A 19,502-nucleotide genomic window follows, 5' to 3' on the forward strand; every position below is an offset into this window, starting at 1 on the left:
ATGTGGCAACTCTTTTTGTCCCTTTTTCTATTTCCAAAATGTTGGAAGGTATGATATATATATATATATTTTTTTTTTTATATATAGGGATATTATAAGTTACCGAAGAGTTCCATGAGCATATAAAAAAGGAGACCGAAGGCCAGTATATTTATGGCACAAATATTTGGATCTGTGGATAAAAGGAACTAAGGGCCACACACTGCACATTTGACAAATGGATACACTTCATTTTCTGCAACTGGACTGGATTTTGTGACTTGTTCCCTGAGGCAACAAGCAGACCAGGGGAATGGGTGGCTCCTGGGGAGCATTAGAGCCTGGCCCCTGGGTAGGGTTGCCACCTTTTATGGAAAAAAATACAGACCTTCCTATATATTTATCTTTTTTCCCTATTAATAACATTGGGATCAGCCATCATTTTTACCGGCCAGGCCGGTAAAATACTAGCCTGGTGGCAACCGTACCCCTGGGGAACAACTGCTGCCCAAGGGACCAACAACAACATAAGACATGCAGTGAGTAGATTTTAGCATTCAGAGCCCCCCAGCCCACCAGCATTTCAACAACCCTACTGCACGTCAGCAACCCCCCTGCACTTCAGCAACCCCCCTGCACTTCAGCCACCCTCCTGCACTTCAGCCACCCCCCTGCACTTCAGCCATCCCCCTGCACTTCAGCCACCCCCCTGCACTTCAGCCACCCCCCTGCACTTCAGCCACCCCCCTGCACTTCAGCCACCCCCCTGCACTTCAGCCACCCTCCTGCACTTCAGCCACCCTCCTGCACTTCAGCCACCCCCCTGCACTTCAGCCTGCAGGTGAAACACAAGCACACAACTTTAAATAAACTTTAAGTACATATTCATTCAAATACTTTCTCATCTTTTTTTAATTTTTATCATATCAGAGCTTTTTTTTGCCTAAAAAGTATTCTACTGCGCTGTGTGACCAGCAGGGGGGTTATTGTAAAAAAGACTTGCTATATTTTTATATTCTTTCCCTATTAATAACTTTAGCATCAGCTTTACCGCCAGGTGTTAAACCTAGTGACTAGTGCGCTGATCATTTACTTTTTCATTTTAGTTCGGTGATTTGATTGCATTTGCAGTCCTGCGTTGTTGTTTAGTGCTTGTATATTGTCACTATAAATCAGATATATTCCTCTTCCAAAAAAAAAAAAAAGTCATAAAAGCAGTGGTGCGATAAACAGGCCCCGTTGCAAATTTACTTTCAGTGTTTTAGGGTCCCCAAAATGTCAGGAGATGTATTTGCTGCACTCTAATCTTATCTCACCATTTAGAATCCACATGTTCCGCCTGAGGTGGGCGTTCTGTAGCTGAGGGCGCAGCTTTCACAGAAAATACGGTAGTAGGAAGTAGCTGCGTTCCCAGGGAGCCATTCGCACTCTCCTATAAGAAGTCTGCTGTGCCAGTAACCCCTCATATCTGCAGGTACCTCAGTATAGATCCACTACACGGGGCTCGTGTTATTACTGTTTATGTATTGGGGTCAATTCATCCTGCTTTAGCAGAGCTGTTATCATTGTAAATCATTTCTGTTTGTACATATCATTAATAATGAGCTAGCAGACTCTTGTTTAACCTTGGCTTTGCATGGGCTGCTGTGTTACAACTCCCAGCAAGCTTTTACCATTGATTTTATAGAGTGAATTGATAGAATTTGTAATTAGGCTCTCAAGGTTACAGAACAAAATCTCCACCCCTTGTTTTTAACTGATTACCCCCCACTCCAGAGGTCTCTTGCCCCAATCCCCGGAGCCTCCCCTGAAAAGTCCCTGAGTCCCTTGTAGCAATGTAACTGCTGAGCTGCCTTTAAAGGGGTTGAATTAACACTTAGTGCTGTATTTATCAATCAGTTTGGGGGTTGCCAGCCAAATTGGGCAACTAAATTAAAACCCAGGTGGGTTTTGAAAGTATAAACTAGCCAAGGTAGGGATTTGGGCTACTTTTTGGCTGGTTTGTACTTTGGAAACCAGCCAAAGTTTTTCTTGCCCTAATGTGCCAAGCCTGTGTCTCCCAGTACATGTTGGGTAATGTAGTTTTTTGCTTAATTTGTCGACTGTCAAGTTTAATGTAAGACTACAATACCCAGCATGCAATGGGACTGACTTGTGTAGTTACCAGATTTCAGACTCTGTGCCCCAGTCTCCTGTCCCTAGTTTATACTTTCAAAACCCACCTGAGTTTTAATTTAGACCTGGGTTTTAATTTAGTTGCCCAATTTGGCTGGCAACCCCCAAACTGATTGATAAATACACCACTAAGTGTTAATTCAACCCCTTTAAAGGCAGCTCAGCAGTTACATTGCTACAGGGGACTCAGGGACTTTTCAGGGGAGGCTCCGGGGATTGGGGCAAGAGACCTCTGGAGTGGGGGGTAATCAGTTAAAAACAAGGGGTGGAGATTTTGTGTAGTTACCAGATTTCAGACTCTGTGCCCCAGTCTCCTGTCCCTCTTAAAGGAAAACTATACCCCCCAAACAATGTAGGTCTCTGTTAAAAGATACTGAGTAAAACAGCTCATATGTAAAATCCTGCTTCATGTAAATGAACCATTATCATAATAATATACTTTTTTAGTAGTATGTGCCATTGGGTAATCATAAATAGAAAATTGCCATTTTAAAAAATAAGGGCCGCCCCCTGAGATCGTAAGATTCACTGTGCACACATACAAACCACATGTAAGGTCACATGAGCCAATTAACAGACAGAGTTCTGCCTTTTGCTTCCTCACTTCTTCCTGTTACAGTTAGTGTTGTAGTATTTCTGGTCAGGTGATCTCTGAGGCAGCACAGATAGAGTCATGAAATGGTGGTTCAAGGCAAGAGATGTAAAAGGGCAATATTTATGTAAATATATATTCCAGTTTGGTAAGATTCTTTAATATGTCATTCAATTTGATATAAACTATCTGTTGCTTAAGTATTCATTTTGGGGGTATAGTTTTCCTTTAATGCATTCTCACATTTTCCGGTGACTTTCCTCAATTTGACAATCTTGTATTTCCAACCTAAAGGTAAACTACCCGTTTGTGAATCAGATGTAGAAGAGCTGTTATTAATATTGCTGCTTCCTATACTCCCTGTGCAATACTGTTTCATGGCCTCCTACTTGCTGTTATATCATCAATTGTTTTGGTTAACACGTGCCCATTATTTCAGCCCATCTGAAGTCATTTTATTGGTGTATTATTATTATCATTATTACTTCTGTAAACGTACTCCTGTTGCAAGTGGGTGGAGTTTGAGTCATGTTATGAAACCTGTTGAGGGAGGAAACATAAAGTGGCAGTGTGCCCTTGGTTGTGTATGTTGTGCAAAACGTCTGACTCTCACAGTAACCCTTGTACTTCCAAGGCTCACAGTCACTACAGATATTCTAGAAATTCTAAAATCCCTTTAAACTGTCAGTTTGGTGCCCAGATTATCATCCCTTTCTGCACAGGCGTTTCTGGGCAGGATAACACGCACAGACATATTAGTTGTGGTGACTTAGTAAGGATTATGTTATGCAAGGTGCTTTAATCTCTGTGATTTTAATAAGGGCCTTTACACATGGCATTTATTCCTGCTCCCCCCTGAGGTTAATCCTTTATGTGCTCCACCACTAGGGAATGAAATAACAGACACAACCCGTGCTTCATGATGGAGCTGTACTCATTGAGGCGCATGTAAGCACCTGACACCGGTGGAACCCAACTTTACTGGGAATTACAAGTTTAGAGCCAGAGTCGTCTGCCCGTTACCACTTACACATGCCAGTGGCAATTTTCACTCTGTTCTGATCAAAAACCTATTCAAAGTTGGGCCATTTTTTTGTACCCCTTAGTGCTATTGCACTTGAACCCTACAATCTCTCAATTTCAAACACAATTAGCATGCAGTTTTCTGCAGGCTTAAATACAATCCAAAATGAACTAAAGTATTGTTCCTAGCAACAGAATTGCCTCTGCAGTATCCTCCTTCATAGAAGCTCTTAAATCTGATTTTATTATTTTCAGTGCTTGTATTTAAACTTATTAGGAGTCAGAGTCGTTACATTTTTGGCGACTCCAACTCCAGATACCCATTTTCATTTTTTTGTGTTACTGTTCACTGTTATCATTCACTATAGCTTTGGACTATAGTCACTGCTGGGAACCACTGAATGCAGGTGGTATGCACCAAAGTGAGTTTCACCTGTGTTCGACTTTAAGTAAACTTTTAGTATAGTGGCCAATTCTAAACAACTTTTCCTTTGGTTTTATTTTGTATAGTTTTATAATTATTTGCCTTTTTTCTTCCGACTCTTTCCAGCTGATTCCATCTAAAGAGCAAATGCTTTGTAAGCCAACAAATGTATTGTTATTGCTAATTTTTATTTCTCATCTTTCTAGTAAGGTCTTCTCCAATTCATATTCCAGTCTCTTATTCAAATGACTGCATGGTTGCTAGGGTAAGTTGGACCCTAGCTACCAGATTCTTTATAAGGCAAATTGAAAAGCTGCTGAATAAAAAGCTAAATAGCTCCAAAACCACAAATAATAAAAAATAATAATCAATTGCATATTGTCTCAGAATATCACTTTTTACATCATACTAAAAGTTAACTCAAAGGTGAACAACCCCTTTAAAGTTGCAGCTCACTTGGTTATGCAAGATGGTCTTTTTAGGTTGAGCTTCAGGGTGAAAAAAATACTGCTTTTTCGGTGGGAAAAAAAATGTTGATTTACATGCATCTTTGTGTCTAGTGCATTGAAATTAACCCTACTGGCTCATGATGGAAACTTATATTTGCATTTGTTTGCACGATGAAGACAACATATTGTTGCTAACAGACCTATGTTTACAAATTAGTATTATAAGATAATATTAGCCTTGTTAATTTCCTTGGCTACCATAAATAATGGCGATGTTTAAGTGCTTGTGTGCCAGCCTGCACCTTGGCTTGTTAATTCCCCAAACACAGATAAGTAAATACTCAGTCATAAATAAACAAGTGTTCCAAAGTCACAATGAGAAGTTAATCTGGTAATATGGCAGTTCTCCAATGTATATAATATCTCTATGTAGCTTTCACACTCATGTTATCTTATGATCGTAGCAAATAGTGAATGCAGGTCAATTATGGGAGCATTTTACATTCAGCTGAGAAAAGGTAAAGTCAGTAAATCGCTATGTATTATGATGGAGCTGTACAAACACCTTCCATTTCCTTTGTATTGTACCAATGATAGGGGTTTGCATGTACCTTTAATGAAATACTTTTTACAGAATGCAGAATCCAAGAAAGGAAATGATTTCTCAGCTCCACAACCTTTGTGCTCTGGGTGATACGACTAAGCTGCACGCTCTTCTCAGCCATTCAGCCTCAATCATTAACGAAACAAGTGAACATGGATGGAGCGCTCTTATGTTTGGTGCTCGAAACGGACACTTTGATGTTGTAAATATGCTGCTGGAGAAAGGGTAAATAAATGTACATGTCTTTCACTTTCCTGTTTGCTCAGAGTGGTCACATTGGTGGAGGAAAGAATGATGCCTGGCTAAGGAATATACCGGTACTTTCAGCCAATGAACCAAATAATCCCTGAATTGGCTTGCTATAAAAACTTCATAACTCAGCCCTATTAAGGGCACACAAATGTGGATATTTAATATGCCCTGAGCAAAAGTGCAAGAAAATTAAGGAACACAAGAACTTGCACCATAGTTGTAATGCATAGAGTACTTCTACCTGCGGGAATGGCTGTGCAGCGCACATTAGGTGGCACAGATCTGTCCTTACTGGCTGCTGTATGGATGGGTAGGGGCAGGCAATATAGCACTGCTGAATGTAGAAAGCACTGTATTGATCTGGCCAGTTAAAGGTCTCTGTGCTCCAAATGGAGGTCAGTGACCTGCAGAAATTGTGGGTGAAGGGAAGGCAGTAAAATGACTAATGCTGTTGTTTTTCTGCACTTTGCACACTGCTTTCCTATAAGGGAATGAGTCCTAAGGCTAATGCCACTCAGCTGATTCAAACCATTCAATCAGCCCCTACGCTGGCATTAGTCTTCTTCCTTGCCTGCACCCAGAGCCACTGCATCAGCCCAGGTACTGTTGCCAGAGTAGGGGCTGATTCTCGGCCTGCATTTTTTAACAGCCTGAGAATCAGCCCCAGTTGGCATTAGCCTAAGGTGTTTAACCAATATCTCCTCCCCCCTTTAAAAATACTGCATAAAAATTGTGTCGATCCGTGGTTTGGGGCATTAACACATATCATGTACTTGTAGGGGATGTAGTACAGGTATGGAACCTCTTATCCAGAATGTTCGGGACCTGTGGTTTTCCGGAAAACGGGTCTTCCCATAATTTGGATCTTCATACCTTAAGTTTACCAGAAAATCATATAAACATTAAATAAACCCAATAAGGATTAATTATATCTTAGTTTGGATCAAGTACAGGGTACTGTTTTATTATTACAGAGAAAAAGGAAATCATTTTAAAAAATGTGGATTATTTGATTATAATGGAGTCTATGGGAGCCAGCTGTTCCATAATTTTGAGCTTTCTGGATAAAGGGTTTCCAGATAATGGATCCCATACCTGTATATGGAAATCCATAATGCAGAAGGATCCAAACTACAGGACTACCATGTCCTATAGAGTCACTTTTGCACCCTATGTTCCTTCATAGATTGTGATTTAGCAATTTGTTACTACTAACAAAATGCTGCAACAGTTGCTCTGCTTTGTATATATAGCTAGATAGATGCACTTATAGATGTATGTAGTTATAGTTGTAAACAGTTACATAGCTATTGCTTACTGCACCCTTTTACCGTACTTTAAAGTATATCAGACCAGTGTTATGCTGGTATGTATTTATTTCTTTACTGTTGTATCACTAGAAGGCCTCATGCATATCTTCTCTGGACTCTTGCAGTTTATGTCCAGTAAAGGAAACCTGCATATTATGTGATTGTCATGCAAAGAGGTTGTATCTAAAGTTTAAAGAAAGGTTAAGAAAAAGCCAATGAAGATTTTCATTGTGATTGATGAATGGGAACGTGATTCTATGGAGATAAATGGGCATGTGATTGTAGAACAGACCGATTAGATTCCTAAATTGCTGCTACGTCTGACACTCAGTCAGATTGCACGGTGTGATAAAAACACATTTGTGTGCCATTTTCTGACTTGACTTAGCAACTAATCACAGTTGGAATTGATAGAATCTGAATTAAAGAGAAGACAAGCATGTGGAGTACACTAAAATCATGGCTACAGTTCTTAAAGAAGGTTATATACTGTGTAAAAACAAGAATCTGCCAGTACATTATATTCTTTTAAATATAGAAGGAATGGCCTAGAAATATATGCGTTTTTTGGGCAGATTTATTGAAAAAGTCCCCCAAAACCCCACTAGCCCTGCCCATCTGTTACACTTCCTGCCTGCTGAATTCTCTGGCTCAGAGCCTCAGCGTACTGTAGGATAGCAACCAATCAGCATCTAGGTAGACCTGATAGGAAACTGAAGTCTGTCTTTGCCTGTGTGACTGCAGGGCTGTGATTGGTTATCCCATCCCAGTGCGCTTATGGCAGAGACTGTTAGTACATGCCCACCCCTAATTTGAAATAAGGACCGTAGCAGAACTATAGGGAGCTCTAATAAAGGGGCCACTCGTAGAGATTATATTAACTTTTAGCCCAGAGTAAAACCAGCACCATTTATTATTCTTTGTTACCTACAATATTAGGTGGATTTTCACCAATCCTACATGTCTACTTTAATATGTGCTAAATGCACTTTGTTATACTTAATATATTATGATATAATGTAACTCATCAGAGGTCCATGTTGTGTAGACATGAGTACACAAAGAACATGTATTAATAGTTGTGTTTGTTTCCCTCCAGGTGTGACAGAACACTGGTTAATAAGTCAAACCAGACTGCTTTGGATATAGCCAAGTTTTGGGGTCACAAACACATTGCTGACTTACTGACTTATACAAAAGGAGGATCAAAACCCCACTTTTTATTAAATGCTATAGAAGAATACGATAATTTTTTTTGTAGTACAATTCTGGACAAAAGGAGTGATAAGAGGACAGATATTAATTGGCTAAAGTCCAAACAAACTCAGGCCAGCACTGTTTATATCCTGTTTTCCAACCTAAATCCATTAGTTCATTTAGTTGGGGGCAGAGATACTCCAGAAGAACCAGAAATCAAGCTTTGCAGGCTGCAGTCGGAGGAAGTGAAGGAATACCTGTTCAAGTCTGAAGGTGTCACTGTGATATTTCTTGGTGTTGAAAAGCAGTCGAAATCTGTTAATTCCTCAGAACCCAAAAAAGATTTTGGTGGGGAGGATGATGGACTGATCACATGGTTTGGGCTTAATGCAGACAATGTATCTACTGAACAGTTTGAAAAGAAACATGAAGGGTGCTATTTTCTACAGCCCCCAATGCCTGCGTTTATGCAGCTGAGCCCTAAAGAAGCAGGTGAGAAAGATTCATAAGTGATTGTCCTTAATCTTAACCTCCATGACAATATTTTTTTTTCAGAACCCTTTATTAAAGGAGTAGTTGTTCACCTTTAAATTAACTTTTAGCTTGATATAGAGACTGGAATATGAATAGTAGAGGCCTGAACAGAAAGATGAGTGGTAAAAAGTAGAAATAACAATAAATGTGTAGCCTTACAGAACATTTGTTTTTATATGGGGTCAGTGACCCCCATATGAACTCTGTAAAGTCAGAAGAGTCGGAAGAAAAAGGCAAATAATTTAAAAAAACTATATAAAAAAAAAAATAATGAAGACCAATTGAAAAGTTGCTTAGAATTAGCCTTTCTATAACATGCTAAAAGTTAACTGAAAGGAGAACTAAACCCTACACTTCCCCTCCTCTGCCCCCTCCAAGCTGCCTTCAGCTGACCTGCAATAAATCTGTAGATTTGCACAGCGAAGTTCAAAGGAGTCCAAAACTGCAAGATGCATCAGCAATATTTTCAGATTAAAAGAAAAAGAAACCCTGATTTAGCTGTTTATTTATTCTTTGACAGATCTACAGAGAGAATTGTAAAAATGATAACATGCTGGCAGTAAGAAATTAAAGGGTTGCATATTTACATCTGTTGGTCAATTTCTCATACTCATTTCCATTACATGCAGTGGGTTTCACAATATCCATTGTATTGCAATGTCATTTTGATAGCACCACAAATGTATGATCCCATCCCATATCTGTATATCTACAAGCTGTAGATATACAGGAATGGGATCAATTATCTGGAAACCCATTATCCTGAAAGCTCCAAATTACCGAAAGGCCATCTCTCAGACTCTATTATATCCAAATAATCTAAATTTTTAAAAATGATTTCCTTTTTCTCTGTAATAATAAAACAGTAACTTGTACTTGATCCCAACTAAGTTATAATTAATCCTTATGAGAGGCAAAATAATTCTGTTGGGATAATTTAATGTTTAAATACATTTTAAGTAGACTTAGGGGCCTATTTATTGTGCTGTGTGTGTTGCCCAAAAAAAAAGGTGTAAGAAGCTGTGTAAAATATATGGCAAATTTATCAAGGTGTGTTTTATTTTACGTCATATGAATGCCAGATTTTCCATTATTATTTTACACTGCTTCAGACCTTTGTAAGTTCCGACAGAAGTTGCTCAATGAAAAACACTTTTAAAAGTGACTCCATTTTTACTCCTTTTTTTTACACTGTATGGCAAATTATTCCACCATTTTTTACATCACATAATAAATCTGCCCTTTAATGTATGGTGATTCAAATTACAAAAACATCCTTTATGATCCCTTATGCAGAAATGCCAGGTCCTGAGTAGAATCCATATTTGTATAATTTTTATCTATATAATTCACTTTGTATTATATTGTATATTTAACACAAAAATTAAAAATACCTAAATAACTGCCACTGTGACTCTAGTGTACGCACTTTCAATATATACCCTCCAGAGAATTTCGGAAAAGGAGAACCTGGCATTATTTGAAACACCTGAGCTTTAGAAATATACAAAAATTTTTGGACTTTTTTTTACTGTAAATTGGAACTTTTTCTGCTCACAAAGCTGCAGGAGATTTCTGATTATAATGTTTTCATAGATATAATTGGTTCTCTTGTGATTCAGAAACTGTGATACAATTCCTTTCTTTTGGAAATGGTTGCATTGGAATGAATTACACACTCCCCTGAATATCGTTTCCCTGTAATCATATTAAACTCACAGAGAAGCTAAAGTGGACTTCGGTGGGAGAGAATGACTGCACTAAGGCAAACTTCCCTGTAGCTTTTCATTCATAAACATGTGCAATTGTTTTTTTTTTAGTTTGTACACGGGTTAATGGAATCATTGGATCAGCATTTTTACAGCAGTTTTTTTGTTTTTGGAAAAATAGTGTTGATATGGATTTGTCTTCAGTCATTGCCTTTTGTGCCTTAATTGCAACTATAAATTATGTAATGTTTGTAGAACTGTTGCCTGGAATCAATGAGGGACAGTTGAATAAGTTTTTGCCTATGTTTCTGTAGAAAAGTCGCTACTGCAAAACCCTTGGAGCAGTGGATTTTGTCCAAAATGCTTTGTTTAGTAACATACTGATCTGCATTTTATATATGTTAAGGTATATTAGCCCAAGCAAGATCTGTTCTGGCATGGCACAGCCGGTACAAGTTCTGCCCAACATGCGGCAGTGCAACAATCATTGAAGAAGGTGGATACAAAAGAACATGCTTAAAGAATGAATGTCCTAGTCTGCGAGGGATCCACAATACATCATATCCAAGAGTTGGTAAGACCATCATTTATAAACTTGTTTTTTTATGTCCTGTAGGAAAAAGAGGTGACACATGTATAGTTATTGCTACATTTTATTACTCCTCTTTCTATCCAGACAATCCCCTATTCGTATTCCAGTCCCTCATTAAAATCAATACATGGTTGCTAGAGTATTTTGGACCCTAGCAACCAGATTGCTGAAATTGCAAACTGGAGAGCTGCTGAATAAAAAAAGCTAAAACTCAAAACCCACTAATAATAAAAATGAAACTAATTGCATGCTAAACATTAATTTAAAGGTGAACAATCTCTTTAAAGGGGCTGTTCACTTTTGAGTTACCTTTTGGTAGGGACAATTTGCAATTGATTTTAATTTTGTATTAATTGTGTTTATTTTAATTATTTCACTTCTTGTTCGGCAACTATCCAGTTTGTATCCGCTATCTGGTTGCTAGGGTCCAACTTACCTTAGCAGTCAGGGAGCCATTTGAAGGAGAGACTGGAATATGAATAGAAAAGGGTATGAAGAGAAAGATAAGGGCAGTAGCGGATGGGAAGATTTGTCGCCAAGATAAAAATGCACGACTGCGGGACAACAAATCTCCTGAAAATGCCTCTCCATTAGAAATAATTGTAATCGCTGGTGGTAAAACCAACAAATCGATTCGTTCTTCCAAAGTCGCTCAAAGTTGCCTTGGAAGGAAACGTTGGTCAACTGCATGATTTGTTGGTTTTGCTGCCAAATATTTCAGTTATTTCCAATGGAGAAGCATTTTCAGGAGATTTGTCGCCCGCAATTTTGCTTAATTAATCACTGCCCTTATTAGTAAAACATAACAATAGCAATAAAATTCTAGCCTAACAAAGCAACAGATTTTTTTGTTGGCTGTTGGGGTCAGTGACCCCTACTTGAAAGCTGGAAAGAGTCAGAAGAAGAAGATCATTTTAAAACAATAAAAAATAAATAATGAAGACCAATTGAAAAGTTGCTTAAAATTGGCTATTCTATAACATACAAAACGTTAACTCAAAGGTGAACCACCCCTTTACATTTGCCATCAATGAAATATTTAATAGTGTATTAGTATTGGCTTCTAAAGCATATCTTCTGTTTATGCTTAGATCCTGTGGTGATAATGTTAGTTATTCATCCTGATGGAAACCATTGTCTGCTGGGAAGACAGAAGAGATTTCCTGTGGGCATGTTCTCTTGTTTAGCAGGATTTATTGAACCTGGTAAGTTTTCATCTCTATTCATTTGAACCTTGTGCAACCAGAAGGATTTGCGGAATGTTTATCCCCTTCTGACTTCAGCTTACCTCAGGGGACTACTTGTGGCCAAAATGTCACCTCTCTATGTCAACATTGCAAGAGAACACCACTATGTTGTTCATATTGATGGGCAGAAGAGGAGCTGCTCCCTCTGCCTTTTTTTACATAATGCCTGCAGATGTTTCAGCCAGTATGAGCTGAGAAGTTAGGTTGATGGAACCTTTCAGTGTAGTATTTAAATGTTGCTGAATATAGTGGTTGGCACTACATTGGCTGCCAACTCTCCCAAGAATATTTCCGCAATCTCAATTGAGTTGTGACATTATAGAGGTTTTACTATACAGTTTTATGTTCTCTGCTTTTTTTTCAGGAGAAATTATTGAAGATGCAGTTCGAAGAGAGGTTGAAGAGGAGAGCGGGGTAAAAGTTGGTCATGTTCAGTATGTATCATGTCAGCCATGGCCTATGCCTTCATCCCTAATGATTGGCTGCTTGGCAGTTGCAATATCTACTGAAATTAAAGTTGACAAAGTGGAAATAGAAGATGCCCGTTGGTTCACTAGAGAACAGGTAGATATTAATTTATTTATATTTAAATACAACCATTAGCCAAATTCAAATGTGAAAAGAGTTGGGAAGCAACACAAGCATCCAAAATATTCCTGGGGGTACCAAAAAAGGTCTGTAATTGGCTATATGGTAACGCCTATGTGGACTTAGCAGCCTTCAGGAGTCTCTGTTTGGCAGTATATATGATTTTTTTATGCAACCACAACTTGCCTCCAAGCCTGGAATTAAAAATAAGCACCTGCTTTGTGGTAACTACAACATCCAAGTGATTGGGGAGAAACTTGTTGCTCAGGAGCCACTGGTTGGGGATCACCATATTAAATGAACAATGTAAATGAACCTTTCTTATTGGTGAGGCTCTGATAATTGTTGACTAACCTTTTTCTGCGGAGGATATGAAATATTCATGATCTTTTTAAGAGTCCCATAAAGCAGCAATGAACTGCTGTTTTCTGGTCTGGAGGAATACACAGTCACAGGAAGTAAGAAAAAAAGCAATAACATAAAAAAACAAGCAAGAAATCTGTAACGCAGGTAAAATGCAAGCTAAGCAGTAACACCTTCACAGAAAAGAAAAATAGAGCTCAAATAATTTGAAAAGCACAAAGTAAAAATAAAAAATGAAGAAAACAACCCTCTTTTTTAAGATTTTGGTATTCGTGCACTGCAAGTTTTTATATCTTAGGGTTCAAGCACATGGGCAGATTCGGGGAGATTTAGTCGCCTGGCGACTAATAGCCTCTTCTTCAGGGCGACAATCTCCCAGAACTGCCTTCTACCTGCTATAACGAGTAAACGCCAGCGCCAATGCACCCGCATCGCTTCAATTTCCGAAGTCGCCGAAGTTTCCTTGTGAGGCAACTTCAAGCCACTTCGGAAATCGAAGCACTGCGAGTGCATTGGCGCTGGCATTTTCTCATTATTGCAGGCGGCAGACAGGGGGAAGGCAGTTCGGGGAGATTGTCGCTCCGAAGAAGAGGCGATTAGTCGACAGGCGTCTGAATATGCCTGTGTTCTTGAACCCTTAGTCATGAATATATCATTGTTTTGCATAAACCTCTCTTAAACAGATCATTGTGACAGCAATACATACATTTTTTCTAAGAAAATTGCACTGGCCCATGGAATAACTGAGTGCTGTGTCGCTATTTTACTTACCTAGGTATCCCTAGCGTAGACTGCCAATTGTGTATCTGTAGAGTAAGAGTAGATTTTTAAAAATTTTTTTAGTATGATTGGTATGATGATGTTGCAGGGACTATTAGAAATGTTGTGATCGTTTGCTCCCCTCCATGTAACAATAGTTTTAATGGATCATCCTAAATTCACAGGACAAATCTGCCCTTTAGGGGGTTATTTATTAAAATCTGAATTTTAAAATCTCTAAAAAGTCTAGTTTTTTTCCCTAGACAACTCGAATTTTCTGAGAAAAAAAAACATTATTTATTATAGCCTGATGCTGCAAAAAGACTCCGATAATCCTCCCTCACAGACCTGTCAAGGTACTGTATAAGTCAATGGGAGAGGCACCTATCTCCATTTTAAGTTTTCGTGGGCTGCGCTGGGTTTAGGCCGAAAATCTGACTTTTTGGGGGGGGTTTTGAGCAAAAACTCAAAAAACTGTATGATTCAGGAAAAAAAAAACTGAACAATTCAAGCAATTCAAGATAAGCCAAAAAAATTTGAGCGATTCAGGCTTTTGATTGATTTTATCAAGTTTTTCTAAGATCCGATTGAGTTTTTCTTATTGGTAAATGAGATAAAATTGGGCATGGGAGTTTGTTCATGGTTTTTTTATTGCCTTTATTCACAATTCCACGGCAAAACCTGGTCAGCAACGTTTCAGGTCTATGTGTGGCCTTTATATTCAGCTTGATAAAAGGCCACACATAGGCCTGAAACGTTGTTGACCAGGTTTTGCCGTGGAATTGTGAATAAAGGCATTTTTAAATTACAAGGTGCTGTACGAAGCGTTTTTGTTTGGCTGTCCCTGGTGGATGATGGACCACTGATGGTACGTGCACCTGGCTACTTAAAATTGAGGGTTAATTTGAGCAGACTCTAACTAGTTATCCATGGTTTTTTTTAAATAAAATATAACATAAATTAAGATTTATTAAATAACCCCCTTAGTGTTATATTTACAGTTAGAATATGAAAACATTTGGTTGTGGATAAAATCCCTACAATAGTCACATTTTCTGTAATCAGAAAGTTCCACGTGAATGCTGCTAAATGCATGCCGACAACTCTGCCTTAGAACGTGTCCTCAGTGTTCTCTTAATCATGTGGGATTTTCTCCGTTTGGATGAGCAGTGGGCAAGGCTGCTGAGCAGATTCTTTGCACCATGGGCACCCACATTTCATCTAATGGATTTCTCTTCTCTTTGGAACCTGCCAGCAGACTTGAGTTTCAGAGGTGTTATAAACCCCATGAAATCCCATGAATGGCCAGCGCACTTCCTCTCATTTTATACCTCCATCTGTACCATTTTTGTTATAAAGCAGTAATGAATATAATCTCAGCACTTTTTCCAAATCCACAGACTTTGGAGGATTAAATTCTTTCATGTGTAATTCAATTTTCTCTGCATATTTAGAGACCAGAGTGATGCACAGTGGGACACTCCAAAGTCTGCATTTTTGTCTTGTAATCTTTTTATTGTTTCCTCTGTTGGAAGCACAGGTTTTATTGGATTCTTTGCCTTGCTTTATCATACATTCCTTTCTAGCCATAAATCATCTATATTGTTCATTGCCTTTAAAAATGCAAATCATGTCACCGCACGAAAATGTTCTTTCTGTAATAACAGCAAAATATGATCTTAAGTGAAAGATAGAGAGAAAAGAAATGTGATTTGTTTAATATAACAGCAGCGTATTTTCAAGTCAACCTCTGTTCTCAGCTGTCATGTGAAGGAAAACAATTCCATAGCAAATGGGAAATAGACTATAAAACAATGTAATTGCAGCATCCTGAACAAAGACAAGCTAGTGTGTAGTTAAAGTTAAAGCCTATTAATGTATGCCTAGCAGCCATGGGTCCTGAGTTCAGTTCTGACAGGGTACTCTCTGCAAGGAGACTGTATATTCCCCACTGTCTTCTTGAATTTCCTCCGGCTACTCTAGTTTTCTCCCCCAAAAACACACAGGCAGGTTAATTGGCTTCTGATGAAACTGACCCATGTGTTGTGAGTTCGATAGGTGCCGCCGATTATTAGCTCCACTGGGGCAGGAACTATCTCTGCAAAGTGCTGGGTAAACAGGTTGGCACCATACAAATAAAGGATACTAAATAACACATTTATGTTATGCAGTTGTGCAGGAAGTGATTTATACAGAACCACACATTAATTCCTAGCTGTCAGATGCATCATGTGTTACCATTATTTGCAGTATTTGTGTTTGATACACATCTGGTACTAGTCCTAAACCTTATTCATTCCTCAAAACTAAGGTTATTAAAGGGGACCCGTCACCCAAACAAAATTATCCAAATCCTATTTTATAATGTTAGTCAAGCAAAATGAACTTTAATTACACTGTATAAATTATTTGAATCTTGTTTCCATCATTCTTGGAACTCATAATTATAGCCACCAGGAAGGAGCCATTTTGTGGACACTTGTTATTAAGACAAGCCTTGTATCATCTCAGAATCTTGTTTGTGCACCAGGGGACAGGGACCCAATGTCCATCCCCATGCCCTGGTTACACAATTAAATCGTTAAGAGAGCTGGGGGAATCTAGGGAGAGCGGTGACATCTAGGAAGTGCTGAATGGAAAGTGAAAGTAATTGCTTGCCCCACCTCTATGCCTAGGCATAGAGGAGGGGTTGGCAATACTTGATTGACAGCTGATATTTTTAAATGAGTTTACAACAGCTATGAATGCTTTAATAAAAAAAAGAAATTGGATTTCATATTTAATTTAAGAAGGACTTTTATTATACAGATTTTTATGTCTGGGTGACGGGTCCACTTTAAATGATTAATTACTGGAAATTCCTTGCCACATTCAAGGTAAGCTGCCATCGTGGACATGCAGGGCTGTTTAAAAAAAATGTTGCAGCCCATATTTGTCCAATGAATAATCCTGTGTAGGTGCACTGAGGGCAGATTTAGGTGGCAAAGAATTCCTGTTGTGAAAAGTGGTGCTCCAACATCCTCTGCTCCAGCTTGAGCGAGTATATGCTCTGAACAGGAATTCTTCCCTACTTTTATTACTTTATTTACTGCCCATATCTAAGCACAGAGGATGCTGGAAGAGTATGGGGTCACAGTGCTAAAAAGAGATTTTTGGAAGAAGAGGGTTGCTGGCCTGGCATCTGAAGTAAGTGAGTAGAATCAGTCCTGTACACACTGATGCTAAGCCTTAAAGGAGAACTAAAGCTTACTAAAGAAGTAGTTAGAAATGTTGTACATTATGTTGTGGGTTTCTGTGCCAACCCAAGGCAACCACAGCCCTTTAGCAGTGAAGATCTGTTACTACAAATATACCCCAGTAGCTCCCCATCTTCTTTCTGCTGATTCACTGCACATACTCTGTGCTGCTGTCACTTACTGAGCTTAGGGACCCACTCACAATATACAGTACATATAGAATAGAAATGTCACAATATAAGGCTGATTAGTAATTGATACAGATAATTACTACATGGCGGCACAGAAACCAGTTCAACTATTAGGGCTGAACTCCATGGCGCAACTTCTTCAGATCCAATGCGCTGAGAGGAAGCACATGCGGTAAGACAGATGTGCCGGATATAATGTACGTAATAGAACTATCTAACCTACAAACTGCATGCATACGACACGACTGTCGGATGTGAACACCGCATGTTACAACAGTTGTGACGTGTCAGATGCATGCCATTTGTAGGTGCGATAGTTCTATTGCTAACATTATATTCTGCGCATCTGTCTTGCCGCATGCGCTTCCTCTCTGCGCATCAGATCTGAAGAAGTCGCGTCATGGAGTTCAGCCCTTATAGGAATGTAATAATCAGCCATGTAGCATCAGCTTATATTACAGATAAACCTCATTTTCTCCTTGATAATTTGCTAACTCCTAAGCTTAGCTTCTCAACAGCTGCTCAGAGCCCACTGAGCATGTGAGTGTCGTAGACACTTTCCAAGATGGTGACCCCCTGTGACAAGTTTGAAGTCCTGTATCATTGCTGCTATTAAGAAACTGGTGCACTTAGTGAAGCATATAAAATATGGCATTTTTAGACATATAGGGTTTAGTTTTCCTTTAAATGGGTTGTTCACTAATGTAGATTTTGGTATTCTAAGATAATTTGTAATTCATCTTGATTTCATTTATTTCTTATGCTTTTAGTTATTTAGCTTTTTGTTCAGTAGCTCTCCAGTTTGGTATTTCAGCAGCTATCTGGTTGCCAGGATCTTACCCTAGCAACCAGGCAGTGGTTTGAACGAGAGATGGGAATATGAATAGGAGAGTGCCTGCATAGAAAGTTAAGTAATGAAAAGTAACAATAATTATAAAATTGTTGCTTCAAAGTGGCTGCTGGGGATAGTTGCTCCCATTTGAAAGCTGGAAACAGTCAGAAGATGAAGTCAGATAATTTGAAAACGATAAAAAAAAAAAATATAATAAACTATAAAAACAAATAATGAAAAGCAATTGCAAAGTTGCTAGGAATAATACATTCTATAGCATGTTAAACGTTAACTTCAAGATAAACCACCCCTTTAATATACCCCCTAGCGACACTCTACTAGAGGGTAAATTCCAGGCTCATAAATACTGTGTATAATTTATTAGGAGGGAGTTACTGTTAATTTACCCTTCCTGGAAAGGTGCAGATACAGAAGTGATACATGAATACACTTTCTGCACTGAAACTATTCTTGGCATTAATGTGTGGTGTTATAATGAGAAGAAACACAAATGTTTCTCATTATTCGCTTCTAACAAATGTATTGGGATTCCGAATGGAGCCCCGGTGTCCAGGCAAAGATAGTAATTCCAGGAAATAATACTGTGTTCTACATTAGGATCAATGTCATATAAATCATACATGATTATAACAAAATCTGTTCTTTGTATTGCAGGTTGTAGATGCGGTGATTAAAGGAAACCATCAGGCATTAACTGTACCGCCAAGGCAAGCCATTGCCTATCAGTTAATAAAGCATTGGATTGGAATGAATGCCAATCTCTAAATCTTCAAATCTGTGGGATCTAAATATACATTTTACATGTTTATTTAAAGAACTGAGAAATGCAGTTTCCATAGGGATGTATCATCGTTGCACCTACAGGATGACATAAACAGTATAATCAATGCAATAAATCCCAGCTGCCGTCAAGATTTAAGCAGAATGAAAATGTATCCAGAAACCCGGTATCCAGAATGCTCTGAATCATGGGAAAGCCAATTCCAATATATTTTAAGCAATTAATTCTAATTTTGGAAAAGTATTTCTTTTTTCCTCTTTAACAATAAACCAGTACCTTGTACTTGTTGGTAACTAAGCTGCATGAATCCATATTGGTGCCAAACAATCCTATTGGGTTTATTTAATGGTGAAATGGCAGACTTCATTATGAAAATAAAAAAAACCTCAGGTCCCAAGCATTCCTGATAATAAATCCTTTACATGTATTTGTTTCAATTTTAACCTTAAGCTCAATTGGCCTTTTGGGACTTATAATGCTTGGGTTACATATTAAAAGTCTGTTATAGAATGTACTGATTCCATTAAATTGTGTTCTCTAGGTATACTGCACCTAATTCAGGTATGGGAACTCTTTATACAGAAAACCAATATCCAAAAAGCTCCTAATTACAGGAAGGCCATCTCCTATAGAGTCCATTATAA

General features: G+C 38.5%; 1 protein-coding gene across 4 annotated transcripts; it reads left to right on the forward strand.

The window, feature by feature from the left end:
• Positions 1 to 1,402: 1,402 nt before the first annotated feature.
• Positions 1,403 to 19,140, forward strand: nudt12.L (nudix hydrolase 12 L homeolog). 4 transcript variants are annotated; one of them, NM_001094886.1, is given in 7 exon segments: positions 1,403 to 1,453; positions 5,277 to 5,471; positions 7,908 to 8,497; positions 10,655 to 10,822; positions 11,932 to 12,045; positions 12,452 to 12,651; positions 18,732 to 19,140. In NM_001094886.1, coding segments are annotated over 6 exon segments (1,377 nt in total). In that variant the 5' UTR covers positions 1,403 to 1,453; position 5,277; the 3' UTR covers positions 18,843 to 19,140.
• Positions 19,141 to 19,502: the final 362 nt, after the last annotated feature.

This window comes from Xenopus laevis, chromosome 1L (assembly GCF_017654675.1).
Source record: "Xenopus laevis strain J_2021 chromosome 1L, Xenopus_laevis_v10.1, whole genome shotgun sequence".
NCBI classification, from domain to species: domain Eukaryota; kingdom Metazoa; phylum Chordata; class Amphibia; order Anura; family Pipidae; genus Xenopus; species Xenopus laevis.

Coding starts and splice junctions, on each gene's coding strand:
- nudt12.L (XM_018248450.2), top strand. CDS start 3,666: ATGATGGAGCTGTACTCATTGAGGCGCAT. Junction 3,695..5,276: donor CTGTACTCATTGAGGCGCAT/GTAAGCACCTGA, acceptor TACTTTTTACAG/AATGCAGAATCCAAGAAAGG. Junction 10,823..11,931: donor TACATCATATCCAAGAGTTG/GTAAGACCATCA, acceptor GTTTATGCTTAG/ATCCTGTGGTGATAATGTTA.